Below are 15186 nucleotides of genomic sequence, written 5' to 3' on the forward strand. Positions count from 1 at the left end.
TGGGTTGTTTTGTTACTACCCGCTTTGCGTGGTTTTCTTGGAGATGGATGTTAAATTCGGAAATCCTGCATCTTTGCTGATCTCTATGCGTGTGTAGCGAATGAAAAATCCTATATCATTCAATTCTTACTCAATTTGTTCGATTTTTATTACAATAAAAAAAAAAGCCCTAAGGATCATTTAGTAACAAAGTTATATAGAGTTCGTCGGGATTTTTCTGATCACTTGTGTTATTTGTTTATGTCAAAGAGTGCTTGTGTTCACTTTCTCTGGGCTTCTGACTTTTCTGCAGCCTTTCTACTGACACTCCTTGGTTCCTTCTTACTGCTGTCTTGCAGCCACCCCCTGATCTTATGGTAGGTAAGATCTAACACCTAGCCTTCTCAGATAAAGGGCAAAATACTTCGGAGGTTCTGTGTGCAAGTTGAGCGAGCTAAAGATCCCTTGGTGGTCCAAAGTCTATAATAGTAGGCTTCGGCCGCCACCCGGGCAAAATTCAAAATTAATTCCTAACTGAACAAATTGTGTTAATGTTTCCCGCCGCGTTCATATGATCTAATGCAGTTGCGAGCGCCGTAAACCACTTAAAACAAAGAGAGTGCTTGTGCTACAGGCAAGTCAAGACATTTTCTGGAAGATTCTCTGACTATTGTTCTGACCGTCTGGTCGCGGTAGTGCACAGCCCACGGTCAAAGTCAAGACATCTGTGTTGTTCCTACTGTTGGTCGGGGTCGTCTGTAGTAATCTCACCGGGCCAGCTGATTGCTGATTGATTCCAACTCTCCTCCTGTGGGCTTTTTGAACTCGTTAATAATTCCCTGACTGAATATCATTTTGTGGCAAAGTTTTCCTTGAAGAGCAGTGATTTTTAGAGCTTTGTTTGGAGGGAAAAAAATTATTGTAAAGGAAAGAATGGTAGGTACCTGTAAAAAAATTATTATAAGAGTGGTTGGAGGGTGTCACTGGGGGTCTTCTTACTTGTCTGTTCATATTCTGTTTATCTCTTGATTTTCTCTGACCCCGAATTTGGGTACTATGGTTGTTTTTGGGTGGATTAATTTTAAAAAAGAATATTAGGTATTGAACGTTTCTTTGTTTTTGTTTTTTTAATTGTATGTTTACTTATAGTATAAGACTGTGTCTATTGCATTCTGCTGTTGTTTGTTTTTCTGTCTGTTTGTTTTTCTGTCTGTTTGTTTTTCTGTCTGTTTTTTTTTGTCTGTCTGGGTTTTTTTTTGTCTGTCTGTCTGTCTGTCTGTCTGTCTGTCTGTCTGTCTGGCTGTCTGTCTGTCTGTCTGTCTGTCTGTCTGTCTCTCTCTCTCTCTCTCTCTCTCTCTCTCTCTCTCTCTCTCTCTCTCTCTCGATTGATCAATCAATCTCGATTGATCAATCAATCTATGTCTCTATCTCATTTTATACTGTTGTTCAGAGGTCTGATTCTTTGTGTTTAGTGGGTGGTTGGTGGGTGCTCTGGTAAGATTTGCTGCTTCTTTTCTTTCAAACACCTATCATCTTTATCTCCCCTCCTTTTCTTGTTAGTGTATGTTACTCTCCTGTAACACCTGTAGTCCTCAGCAGTTATATGACCTGTTTGTGTTGAAAGTGCTATAAAACTCTTTTTAAAACTACTTAATAAAACAACAGCATTGTATTCATCTGCCTTGTGGGTGGCTGGCGGGTGCTCTGGTGTGGTTTGCTCCTTCTTTCCTATCAAACATCTATCGTCCTGATCTTTCCTCCTTCTTTTTTTATGTTTGTTACTCTCTTGTAACACCTCTAATCTTCGGCACTTGTATGACTTTATTGTGTTGCAAGTGCCGCAAAACTTTTACCAGTGGGTGGTTGGTGGGTGCTCTGGTGTGGTTTGCTTCTTCTTTCCTATCAAACATCTATCGTCTTTATTTCCCCTCCTTCTTTTTTGTGTTTGTTACTCTCTTGTAACACCTCTAATCTTCGACATCTGTATATGACCTTATTGCATTGCAAGTGCCGTAAAGCTCTTACTAAGACAAAAAATTCATCTGCTTCCCCTCCTGCAGGCGGCCACGAATGCGGAGATTGAGAAGATGAGTTTCCGAGAGAAGCAGAAGTATTTTGAGAAGGAGATGCAGGGGAACCCCGACAATCCCGCCTCCAAACCGCCAGGTGAGTGCATACCACCATTGTTCTAAAATAATAATGATAATAATAATATAATATATGACATTTATATGCGGCTCAACCCCGATGAAAGAATGCATGTTCTGAGCAATTTACAAATACAACCATAAGATATAAACAGCCCATTGTGTTCTTACTGAATTCGTGTGTGTGTGTGTGTGTGTGTGTGTGTGTGTGTGTGTGTGTGTGTGTGTGTGTGTGTGTGTGTGTGTGTGTGTGTGTGTGTGTGTGTGTGTGTGACTCTGTGTGTGTGTGTGAGACTCTGTGTGTGTGTGAGACTCTGTGTGTGTGTGAGACTCTGTGTGTGTGTGTGTGTGTGTGTGTGTGTGTGTGTGTGTGTGTGTGAGAGAGAGTGAGAGAGAGAGAGTGTCTGTGTGTATGTGTCTTGATTTTTTTCGTACAAAGACTAACCCAAACCCCGTAATGTTATGGTGTGGTTTGCTCCTTCTTTCCTATAAAAAACCTATCGTCTCTATCTCCCCTACTTCTTTTTTGTGTTTGTTACTCTCTAATCTTCGGCACTTATATGACCATAATGTGTTGCAAGTGCTGTAAAACTAAGCCAAACTAACCCGCCCCCACCCGTCTGTAGCGAAACAGTTCAGCTACCTGTCGGAGCACGAGCTGGCCATTATGCGGCAGGAGGAAGGTAGGAGAACCACCCTCAGCACACCCCACGCCGCGGCCATTCGCTGTTGTAGTGTTTGATCGTTCGATGGTGGTAGTGGTGGTTGTTATGTTTTTGTGGTCGCAGTGGATTTTGGTTATTTTCATTTTTTTCCACCTCCCCCACCGCGGCTCTTCGTTGTCGTAGTGTTTGATGATCGGTGGTCGTGGTTGTTCAGTTTTTATGGTCACGGTGGATTTTCGTTATTTAAAATTTTTTTTCCCACCTGCCCCACTTTGGCCATTGGTTGTCGTAGTGTTTGGTCGATATGTAGTAGTGGTAGTTGTTACGTTTTTGTGGTCGCTGTGGATTTTGGTTATTTTCATTTTTTCCTCAGCGGCTATTCGATGTCGTAGTGTTTGATGATCGGTGGTTGTTTAGTTTTTGTGGTTGCGGTTGATTTTGGTTATTAAAATTTTTTCCACCTGCCCCGCCGCGGCCATTTGTAGTCGTAGTGTTTGATCAGTGGTGGTGGTGGTTGTTACGTTTTTGTGGTCTCGATGGATTTTGATTATTTAAATTTTTTCGCCAGCAGCCAGTGGCTGTCTTAGTCTTTGTCAGTGGTGGCTGTTTGGTTCATGGTTACTGTGGTTGTTTATTTTTAAATATTTTTTAGTCCACCCCACCGCAGCCATCTTTGTTGTTTTGATGCGTGGTCGGTGGGTGGTGGTCATTTAGTTGGTTTGTCAAAGTGGATTTTTGGTTATTTTTGATTTCTTATTTTTCCTTATCACAGTAAATGTGGTCGTTCACGTTGGGTCTTTACTTTTCGTACCTTACTTTGGCAAACGTTTCGTTTCTCAAGAGTTGGTTGTCTTCAGTTCACTTACTGATATTGTGGATATTGTGTCCCCCCTATTTTTTTGTTAATTTTTTCCTTCGTGTTCTTTGATTATGTTGTTGTTGTAGTTTTTCTGGTCCTGGCCCTCTGATTCTTCCCCCCCTGTAGAGATGTAGAGTTGTGACTCACTCATCCTCTTTTGTTGATTTTCCTACGTAGTTGCCTTTTGTTCCAGTTCTCTTTGATTGTTATTGCATGGCTGCCAACTCTGATCATAATTTTTAAAAGTAGTTAATTTGTTTTTGAGGATCTGAGTACCGAATTCCTTTTGCATGTCAGAAAATAGGTGGGGGGGGGGGGGGGGGGTTTCTTGCTTTCCTCCTCATGAACTTGCAAATGCAAAAGGAAAATGATGAACTTTTGGGACAAGATTTGTTGTGAATAATGATAATGATAAAGAAGCCCAAAAGTCTGTAGTAGATGTGTCCCTTACCATGTTAACTATTGAGCTTTATTTTAATAATAGTAATAATAAATAGAATTTGTATAGCGCATAACCCCGCTCGAAAGCAAGCTCTATGCGCTTTGCACTACTTTAAACACGGAAAAGCCCGTAGGTTCTCAAAACTTGGAGTTAACTACATTAGCATATATGATAACATGTATTGGTTCTGACAGCATCTGTTTTAGTTGGCTTTTCTGTGGTAGTCAGAGGTCAAGAAAAGAAACAAGATCAAAGCGTTTGTTCCAGGATAGTGGCTGTAGAGTTGGTTCAGGCACATTCCCTGTTGAGGTTTTCCTTTGCTCCTCATTGTGTTACCTCTCTTTATTCATTGTTTGTTTAGCTGGGGGGGTTTTCTAATTGATAAATCGCATAGCTGCCAACCAGTACGTGAACCGTGTCTTTGACACGTTTATGAAGGTCTCAGTAATAAAGTCACGTTTATTTTATGTCAGAAATATTTTTTCTCTATTTTGTAGTATTGTTCCTCGTGAAATGGCCAATGCTGAAGAAAATCTATAGATTTTCAAGATAGAATTTGTGAATAGTAATGAGAATGAAGACTATATATCAGTTTGGAAAGACTTTAGCTGAAGGTCTTCTTTATGAAATAGCTTGGATCTACTGAATGCAGATAACTGTGTGAAGAGTTTTAAATAGCTCAAATCTATTGAATGCAGATAACTGTGTGAAGAGTATGAAATAACTCAAATTTATTGAATGCAGATAAGTGTGTGAAGAGTATGAAATACCTCGAATCTATTGAATGCAGATAAGTGTGTGTGAAGAGTTTGGAGGGGACGGGTTATTTACGACTTGGCTACTGCCGTCTTGACCCCTAACATGGCTCTAATTTTTGGGTTCTATTTTGAGAAATTGGCAGCTATGTGAGATTGTATTCTTTGCATGCTTTTTAAATGTAGTGTGATACCCCTGTGGGAAACTTGCTTCACTGAATGGTAGAGTAGTGATGGAGTTGTGTGTTTGTCCCCATGTGGTCCGGACTGTAATGTGGGAAGAATAGGCTGAGGGGGTGGGGCTATTAGCATCAAGTTGTGAGAGCATTCAGGGAAATTCACGACTAGACTGAATTGGTATGCACTTAACTGTGTAGTTAAGCTTCTATCAAATGGCTTCTGTTCTCTTTATGGAAACATTCATTTCATCGGCTTGCCTGTCTTTAAAAAAAAGAAGTTATTTCTAGGTAAAAATTTGATAGCAAATGAGGCAGGGTTAGACCCTGGGCAACCTACTGTGAAAACCACATGTTGTTATCGCTCCAGTCATCTGAAGGCCTTATCATATGGGGGACTGGAAAAGACCAGGATAATATAGGTTGGTTTTTTTAGGGTATCCATGTGAAGAAATAAAAGACGAACCATGACGGCTGATGCCTGTTTCAGATTTCGCCCTTTATGATGATGATATTTTGGAGGATTAACAAACTTCTTTTCTTCCCGTCTCTGTTCCATTCAGTTTGTAAACAATTTTTATAAAATGTCAAATTGTACAACTCTGGGTCTTGTTATATTGTTTGTTACTCTCAGAAGTTAATATTCTCTGTTCTTAATCAGATTGTCTTTCAAGTGTACATGTTACTCATAGCTGTTCACATTCGTAGACGCATTGAGCTCATGGGTGTTCTCTCTTATTCTTATAGGTGAAGGCGCCTAGGTTTTTCTTCAGTGTTTTTTCTTCTTCTGATTTTGTGCTGCCTTTGCGACTTTTTTCTGCATGTCTTGTGTGTGTGCCATACACTTCAGCTGTGTTATGATGATTTGTGTAAGGATACCCTAGACCTTTCTCACTGACGTGTTTCCAGTTTTATATGGAGAGCACCATTTGAGCCAAATGAAAGCAAAGGGGAAAGGAGCCACTCTCTGTCCCGACTGTGGCCCCTTCACTTTTCACAAAGACTTTGCTGTGAAGTGTGGGTGCCTTTGGTCATGCTAGTACGCCAAAATGAAGGCCAAAACCTCAAGTCTCGCTTTAAACAAATGTGTGCAGCACTTTCCCCATCTTCCCTCTTTGTGTGGATCAAACGGTGCTCTACGTAGTGTACCGGGGGTCAGAGTGCATGTTCTAGGTTACTGTAGTACAAATCTATGGTTTTACCTTATAGAGATTCCCATAGTTTGTCTTTCTAGAATTATTCTGTTCTCCAATTGTCATGCAAGTGTGATGACTTTAGTTCAAATTGTTAAAATCATTTTTTTTTACAATCTGGTGAGACAACACCAGCACTCTATGCTATCAGTTGTTATAAAGAGTCCCAGGTTAAGAGTTCATATGCAGCAGAATATGTTTCAGGACTTTTTCAAATTCATTTTTACAATGGTTGGCTGGTTCTCTGGTGTGGTTTGCTCCTTCTTTCCTATCAAATAAATTGAAAAAGATTTATATTGAATCAATTCAGGAAATTGTTGTATGTTGTAAATGTTTCTTTAGTTCTTTGTGCAAAGACATCTCCCTGCACCCTTCTTTTCCTCTAAAATTTTCATGTAGGAGACAAAAATGATTGTCCTCTATCAAAATCAGTTTGATAAGCGAAGAATTACTTGAATTGATTGTGTTTTCTATGAACTATATTTCCAGTGGTCGTTTGTACAGGTTCTTTTCTAGGAAATGTGGTTGTTAGAGCAGGTGTAACTGTATTCCAGTTGATCTGGCTTTACCTCAGTTTAAACTTGTATTACTGTGAGTTATTTCTGGTATATAACCTGTATGTGTTTCAAGTACTGTAAAACTTTATGGTTTACAGGTGCTGTAAAAACTTTATGCGAGCACAGTAAAACTCTTACTAAACTAAACTTAGGAACTTTTACTAAAACTAAAGTCACTTCTTAGTCATGCTAACGTTCGCTTTTTTTCCTGCTTTCCCTCCCCCTCCTCTCCCTCTCCTCCTCCACGCTGCCTCACTGGCCGGCCTCCTCTCCACGTTGGGCTGGCATCTCCTCTACGTGGGACACTCCCCGCCGTCCTCCGCTGTCTGTTGTCACTCTCATTCACTAACCTCCGTGGCCTCCACGTCTGCTGCTGCTGCTGACGTCTGGCCGTCATGATGACTTGTCCGGGACACGCCCGATGACGCCATCTTTTTGGACGCCGACCGTTCCAACACAAACTCGCTAACAAACTACGTGTTGACTGACACTAACTTCAAATTCTAACACCTGCTTTTGGAAACACAAACTCACCATCACACCTACATATGGACGCCATCCGTCGTCAAATCAACTCTTCGCTAACTTACTACGTGTGGACATTGTTTGTTGGTTCGTCTGGAACTGGTATATTCATCAACGCTGTTCTGTGTGACACGCTGGCTCCACTGTCCACGGACATGTCATGATCGCCACGCCGCTGTGACCGCCTCCAATACAATCTAAATTGTGTCAATGGGGCTATAAAACACCTACAATGATTTGTACAACACTTTGTCGGTCGTGTTTGGTGATTTCTGCAACAATTGCTGTCTGTCCGTCCATCCGCCAACACATTCGTGGGAAATTATTGGCAACCGTCGACCATTTTTTGTCTTTTTTTTTCGTTCATGTTTTTACATATTCTGCACATAATATGGAAATCGGTTCCTCCCTACTGTCATCAATTTGTGCATCGCAATGATTCATTGATCTGTGTATGTGCATGCGCGTGTATGTGTGCGTGTGTGTGTGTGTGTGTGTGTGCACGTGTGCGTGTGTGTGTGTGTGCACGTGTATGTGTGTGCCCGTGTATGTGTGTGTTACCATGGAAACGCTCCGATGGCCCCTGGCTGGGTGTAGCCAAGAAGGTGGGCGGCATGTCCCAGGCTGAGATCTTGTCCTATGTTGCAGGTGGGGCAGGGGACGTCACTCCAGACCAGGACCTGGACCAGCTGCTCTCCAGGTGAGCCTGCCTGTCTGTCGTTGTTTGTTTGTTGGTTTGTCTGTCTGGGTGGCTGTTTGATTGAGGGAGGGAGGAGGAGGCGTTGTTTGTTGGTTTGTCTGTCTGGGTGGCTGTTTGATTGAGGGAGGGAGGAGGAGGCGTTGCTGCTGGGTTTTTCTGGACTTTTTGTTTTGTTTGCCTCTCACACACATTTTACGTTATACGTATATATCATATGCCCACGTACAATCATTCACACACGCACGCTTACACACATACATGCACTTATACCCTCACACAAACACGCCCACTCTCTCTGTGGGTGGTTGGCGGGTGCTCTGGTGTGGTTTGCTTCTTGTTCCTATCAGACATCTATTGTCCTTATCTGCCCTTCCCTCTTTTTTTTGTGTATGTTACTCTCTTGTAACACCTCTAATCTTCGGCACTTATATGACCTTATTGTGTTGCAAGTGCCGTAAAACTCTTACTTAAACAAAAAACACACACACACTCTCACTCTCGTGCACGTATGCGTGCATGTACACACTTACACTTTGGCTGTCTCTCTTCTTAATAAGAAAAACAAAACAAACTGACAGAACCAGCAAATAAACAGATCATCTTTAGCGTTATTGTGGATGTTCAGAGTTTGTGGGTTTCTTCCCCTCCTTTGTGCTAATCCAGTCTGGATTCCAAAAGGTAACAACTAATGCCTGTAGTGTTGCATTTTTTCTTTTTTGTTCTTTCAAGTCCTCCCGCCTATGTGAGATGTGTTTTTGAAGGCTTGAATCACTTCACATTAGTTAGAGAATGCAGATTTTTGTGTTTGTGCATTGCGACCTAGTCCAAAGATTTTAACCTGTGGTCGCCTCGGAACTATTTTGTCCAAAGTACAGGGTGATCCAAAAAAAACTTTATAACTTTTTTCGTAAATATTTTCCTCCACACTGAAGCTTTCATCTTCAAATTTGAACACAATATTCCTCATTCAAAAGGAATTTGACTGATATTCATTTCAGATGATTCCACTAAATAATTCTGAAGTGTAATGCGCATTAAAAAAACAACCCATTTTTTGCATTTGTCCTCTTTTATTACACTACGCTCCAGTACGCATTACCACAAAATGTCGTAACAAATTATGGACGGATCTGGGGAGACACCGGCACACACGTTTCTGTCAGATCAATGACATGGCTAGCTGAGCACTTTGGAGATCATGTGATCAGTCGCAGAAGTGAACACATTTGGGCTCCGCATTCTCCTGACCTGAATCCTTCAAACTTTTTCTTGTGGGGCTATCTGAGGGACAGGATATTTCAAAACAAGTTTGAAAACATTGAAATTATGAAACTAGCAATCCGTGATGAAGTGGGAAACATTCCACGGGCACTGTGTTTTGCCGTCATCGAGCACTTCAAACGACGCGTTAAAAGATGTTTGGAGTCCAAAGGAGGACATGTGGAGCGTTTGTTTTAGAAATTCCAGAACAAAAATGTTAGTTCTTTAATTCCCTAAGAGAAGTTAAATATTGTTTGATGTCACAAGGTTGGAACAATTAAATGTTATAGAGAAAAAAAGACAAAAATCAATCGTCTCATGACTTTCCTTGCGAGAGTCTTTTTTTAAAAATTGGCGCATTTTGCGTTTCTGGTTTTTTTTTATATGCTTTTTCCATTCTGAAAATAAGTTTCTTCTGTATGAATTTTATGTCAAATTCCTTTTGAATGGAGTTTATCTGTTCCAAATTTCATCTTTGTAGAACACCATTTGGGCGAGATATTTAGAAAAAAAGTTGTTAAGTTGTTTTTTTAATCACCCTGTACCTTTTTACCACTTATGTACACTTTGGACAAAATAGTTCCGAGGCGATGATGTCACGGCTTTTTGGCAGATTAAATATTTTATTAATTTTTTAAAAAGTTGTTGCTGTTTAGGGGTGTGGGGGCGTGTGTGTTTATTTGATACTTTTAATTTTTATAGGCTTTTTTTTTACTTTCTTTGCTTTGACTGTTGTACACGGATGACCTGTTGTGCAGTTAGTTAGGATAGCCCTTGATCGTTCTGTTGTGTGTGTTTTGTTTCCGTGTGTGTTTTGTTTCCGTGTGTGTGTGTCCGTATTTTGTGTTGATTCTTGTTCATTCAGTTTGATCAAGTCATGTGAGGAAGTGCAGTGATAACTTTTGTCTTGTTGCATGAAGACAGCCCCCACATGGAAGTATTGTCTGTGATTTTTCTCCTGTGAATGGAATGCAGTCTGTGGGGTGGGCTTCTTTCACTTCAGAATCTGACGCCCTGTGGGGTTTTTTTGGTTTCCATTTTTTTTTAAACCCAAAAGTTTTTGTTTTAAGTACAATTGAACCCATCCAAGACTACCACACATCGTGGGTGGTTGGAGGGTGCTTTTGGTTGTTCCTACTTCTTTTCTTTTTCTCTGTTATATCTGTCTGTCGTCACTAGAATATGACCATTATTGTGTCGATGTGCTTTTCTCTTCTTTTTTTCCAAACTAAAATAAAAATAAACGGAGAAGTAGGTGATTGGTATGGTTTGCTTCTTCTTTCCTATCAAACATCTATCATCCTTATCTCCCCTTCTTCTTCTATATGTTGGTTACTCTCTTGTAACACCTCTAATCTTCTGGCGCTCATATGACCTTATGCAGTTGCGAGCGCCGTAAAACCTCTACTAAAACTAAAATCTAAACGGAGAGAGTAAAGTTTAAAGAAATGCATATCTGTATGTCTGCCATTGTACCTGTTCTGTTTGGAGGTTGTCACTGGTCAGTCGTTCTTCTGTACCCACACTCTGTCTCCACACTCTGTACCCACACTCTGTCTATCTGTGTGGTCATTTTGGAACACGTTATTAGCGTCTGTGGTGTAATGCTCAGGCTCTTTGTAGTCGGTCGCTGGAGACCGGAGTTCGATTCCAGAGTAGGGAGAATTTTTATCTGGCACCTCAGTTTTTCTGCCTGGGCAGCAGATGTATGGGTCTCAGCCCGGGTTGATCCTGTCAGGCATGGTGAAAGCCTGCGTCAAAGCCTGCCCACTAAATGATCTAAATTATGTCGGTAGAGGTGGAAAAATACACACACTGTGCCTCTCTTTGCCCCCTCAAGCTCAAGAGTTTATGTCATTACCCCCCCCCCCCCCCCCTTTTTTTTAGTAGCCCCCCGAGATCAGCGAGTGGCTCTGTGGTAAGAAGCGTTGTAGTGTCGGAGGAGCGGAGGCCCCGTAGTCGTGGCCGCCCGGCCGTGGTGGACGAGTCGCTCTCTCCCCGGGAGCGAGAGGCCCAGAAACGGGCGGCCTGGAGAAAAGCTAGGTTTGAACCTCTACTCCTCACCTGCACCCCGTAGACTTGGTGGCGTTTTTAAAAAAAATTATCATTTATTTATCAAAACTAGTTTCGTGTATATATTATAATTTTTTAAATCATAGTATTATTATTGATATATTATTATTTTTTATATTATTAATATTCGTAATCCAATGCTATGGGCACAGTTAACGACTTTTGTTTCATCATTTTATACTTTTGAACTTGTATATCAAACTGACCCTCTTTACCAACTATTTTTTTTATATAAACATGCAAATTTTGCTTCGAAGTACAGAACTGTTTCTTAAACCCATTTATTTCTGCATTTCCATTTTTATTTATATCCTTTTTTTTAATCAATAAGAGGGCTTCCAGCGTAGTTTTAATGATTCTTCTCCCTGACCCTTCCTTATTGATTCTCTGCCACAATATCCCCTGAGTGCTTGGAAGCTTTTTGCTGCAATACATTTATTTTTTTAAAAGGGAGTTGTCTTTAGCGGTTAAGATTTCATTGAATTTCAGTTTCCACTTTTTTCCCCCAAAGCCCTGGAGTAGCACAAGTAAAGGAGATATCTGAAATGTTTTTGGAGTTCAGGAATTTTTAAATTTTTTTTTTGGTCTTCTGAATGGAAATTTTTGAAACTTTTGAAAATATTTTCTCCCCTGTGGAATTATGGATGTGAAAGTAGAAGGGGAAAAAAGGAACGGTTAGAAGTGTGTTGCTTTCTTGCTTTGATGGGGGTCAGGCTGTGTGTAGTTGAATGCTGGTTGAGTGTAGGTGATGTGCTCTGTGTAGCTGGCTATACCGTGTTCCTTCTGCCTCTGTGTGTGTGTGTGTGTGTGTGTGTGTGTGTGTGTGTGTGTGTGTGCTGGGTGGAGCTTCTGTTGGTAATATATCCTGAGCACGTATGGTCGCAGACGAATTTGTCCAAGACAGACGTCAACCCCCACTCTTTGTGCGGGAGAAAAGTGGTTGTTTTATACAGGTGGAAGGGGGTGATTGGCGGGTGCTCTGGTGTGGTTTGATTCTTCGTTCCTATCAAACATCTATCGTCCTTATCTCTCCTTCTTTTTTGTGTTTGTTACTCTCTTGTAACACCTCTAATCTTCGGCACTTTTATGACCTTATTGTGTTGCAAGTGCAGTAAATCTCTTACTAAAATTAAAAAGAGTTGATTTCCTCGTGGGGAGATTTCTCGGTCTTTCTGCTGAAACGTTGTGTCCCTCTCTGCCTGGGTTGGTCATGACGGGCAGTGTCCAAGCAGCCTGTTTCATAGATTATCTCAAATGTGTCGCGATTGGGTGGGAAACATCTATTTTTGCTCTTAACTCTATCCGTATACCCTGGGGATCATTTTGTTCCCCCGGGGTTGTATTTTTCATGTTTTAGAATACTTCTAGTACGAAGATCTCTTTGAAACTTTCAGTAGTTCTCAAAATATCATTTTGACAGACTGCTATGCAAAGGGTACGGATCGGATTAACGAGTAAATTTCCTCTTTGGAAAGTGGTGGCACAGAGTTCCCCATGTCGTATGGATACGATAGTAAAACACGACGTACGGATAGGGTTAAGTGGTGGCACAGAGTTCCCCACGTCGTATGGATACAATAGTAAAACATGGCGTACGGATAGGGTTAAATAAAAAATTAATTAGATTGTCCTGTATTATGCTGTGTCTGTTGTAGGTGTATGTAGGTGGATTTGGCCTTGCTGACATCTTCATCATCATCATCATCATTTTGCTTGCTGGCTAAGATAGCTTGCTGTGTGCTCGTAGACATAATTTTCCCTGTTTGTAATTTATTTTCACACTGAGTGTTTCCATGTTTTTTGTTTGGTTTTAAAAAAAAATAGATGTCATTGCTTTTGACAGTAGCGTTGTCATGCCTCTGCCTAAGTTTTGATAAGCATGCCACGTGATTGCACTATTTTATCATAATGTACAGTCGAACCTATCCGGTGGGTGGTTGGCGGGTGCTCTGGTGTGGTTTGCTCCTTCTTTCCTATCAAACATCTATCGTCCTTATCTCCCCTCCTTCTTTTTTGTGTTTGTTACTCTCTTGTAACACCTCTAACCTTCGGCACTTATATGACCTCATTGTGTTGCAAATGTCGTAAAACTCTTACTAAAACTAAAAAAACTAAAAACAACCTATCAATGACGGTCTCTCAGAGACAAAAATGACCATTATAATGAATGAAGTGTTGGGACAGGTGACCCCGATAAGGAGAGGTGACCGTTTACTCAGGAGGTTCGACTGTTTTGTGTTTCTGCCCTATCTGCTTGCTTTTCAAAAGCGAAAAATGACAAAAGTCTTTGAATGAATACTTATAGATCTCCTTTGTCTTAGATGTGTAGCTGTAGATTATGTACCACTGTACCTACATGGCATTGCTGTGCTTTGTGAGCAGAAGTATATTTTTATGTTGTTATTGCTTTGGGGAGTTGTTGCTTTAATTTAGTTTACAAGGCGGTTCAGTGCTAGTCTGGTGAATACTACTTACCAATTTCAATGAGTTTTTTGTGTGTTTAAATGAAATGTAACCAGAAGCTTATATCCCCCCCCCCCCCCCCAAAAAAAAAAAAAAAAAAAAGTAAAAACTAATATAAAAACAAACATTCGATACAATTTTGAGTGTCTAAAGTACAGAAGTCTGTTTTTGTGTCCCCCCAAAAAATATAACCTCTGTTTTCTAGAAGTATTGCTCCTCCCAGGCTTGCTAATGTTTGAGTAAAATTATGAACTTTCTAGGCTGGATATGAGAATGATCATGATGTTTAGTAAAATTGTGAACTTTTTAGGCTGGATATGAGAATGATCATGATGTTGGAGTAAAATTGTGAACTTTCTAGGCTGGATATGAGAATGACCATGATGTTTGAGTAAAATTATGAATTTTCTAGGCTGGATATAAGAATGATCATGATGTTTGGGTAAAATTATGGAATTTCTAGGCTGAATATGAGAATGATCATGATGTTTGAGTAAAATTATGAACTTTCTTGGCCGGATATGAGAATGATCATGATGTTTGAGTAAAATTATGAACTTTCTTGGCCGGATATGAGAATGATCATGGTGTTTGAGTAAAATTGAGTAAAAAGGGTATTACTAAGTCAATGCTCATCATCTTGACCAGCCACATGGGTGGAACCTGTTTGGGGTTGGGGGGGTTTTTGTGTGTGTGTTTTAAGTTGGCAACTTTGTACTGGAGTTGTGTGTTGTAGGAATATAGGCGTCTATCTGAGCACATGAAACAGGAAGACCTATTAGTGCTATGACCTTTCCACTTTTGGGAAAATAAATTTGAGGGCCGCCAAGTAAACTATGGTAAGTCATGTAGTTCAAATTTGACTGGAGAGACAAAAAACGGATTTTCTTGAAGCGTTTTGGGTGGATAAACTTCATTCTCATAAGGGAGGCTACAAATGCCATGACAGACATTAGGCTCTCTCTCTCTCTCTCTCTCTTTCTCTCTCACACACACACACACACACACACACACACACACACACACACACACACACAGACAGAGAATCACCTGAACAAACCTGATACACATCTGAAACACCACTACCACCACCACGGTACATGTTGTATTGACTCACCTCCACCTCCCCAGGATGAAGAGTCTGGAGGCCGATGCGGTTCAAGCCCAGGCAGTCATCGCCAAGGCCCAGGAGATGTCTCGAGGTGAGCCCTCTACCACCTCCGGCACCCGCGCAAACGCGTCAGCTCTGCATGCAGTTGATATAGCTTTTGCAGGTGTGTGTTTGTTTGTGTGTTTTGTTCTGTGTGCAGTCAGCAGGACATGTCCAGGGCGGTGCCACTGACTGAAGTGTCTTTAGTCCATTCCCAAAGGGGGGATATTAACATGGGAGGG

General features: G+C 40.9%; 1 protein-coding gene across 1 annotated transcript in view; it reads left to right on the top strand.

Moving 5' to 3' along the window:
• Window positions 1–15186, top strand: part of LOC101858593 (protein scribble homolog) — a gene marked incomplete at its 5' end in the record, with an annotated part of 97722 nt that overhangs the window by 78674 nt on the left and 3862 nt on the right. The window contains 5 exon segments of the mRNA XM_035973463.1: window positions 2040–2145; window positions 2753–2809; window positions 7896–7998; window positions 11149–11301; window positions 14926–15068. Coding sequence (XP_035829356.1) covers window positions 2040–2145; window positions 2753–2809; window positions 7896–7998; window positions 11149–11301; window positions 14926–15068 — 562 coding nt within the window.

Source organism: Aplysia californica, unplaced genomic scaffold, assembly GCF_000002075.1.
Source record: "Aplysia californica isolate F4 #8 unplaced genomic scaffold, AplCal3.0 scaffold01249, whole genome shotgun sequence".
Taxonomy (NCBI): Eukaryota; Metazoa; Mollusca; class Gastropoda; order Aplysiida; family Aplysiidae; genus Aplysia; species Aplysia californica.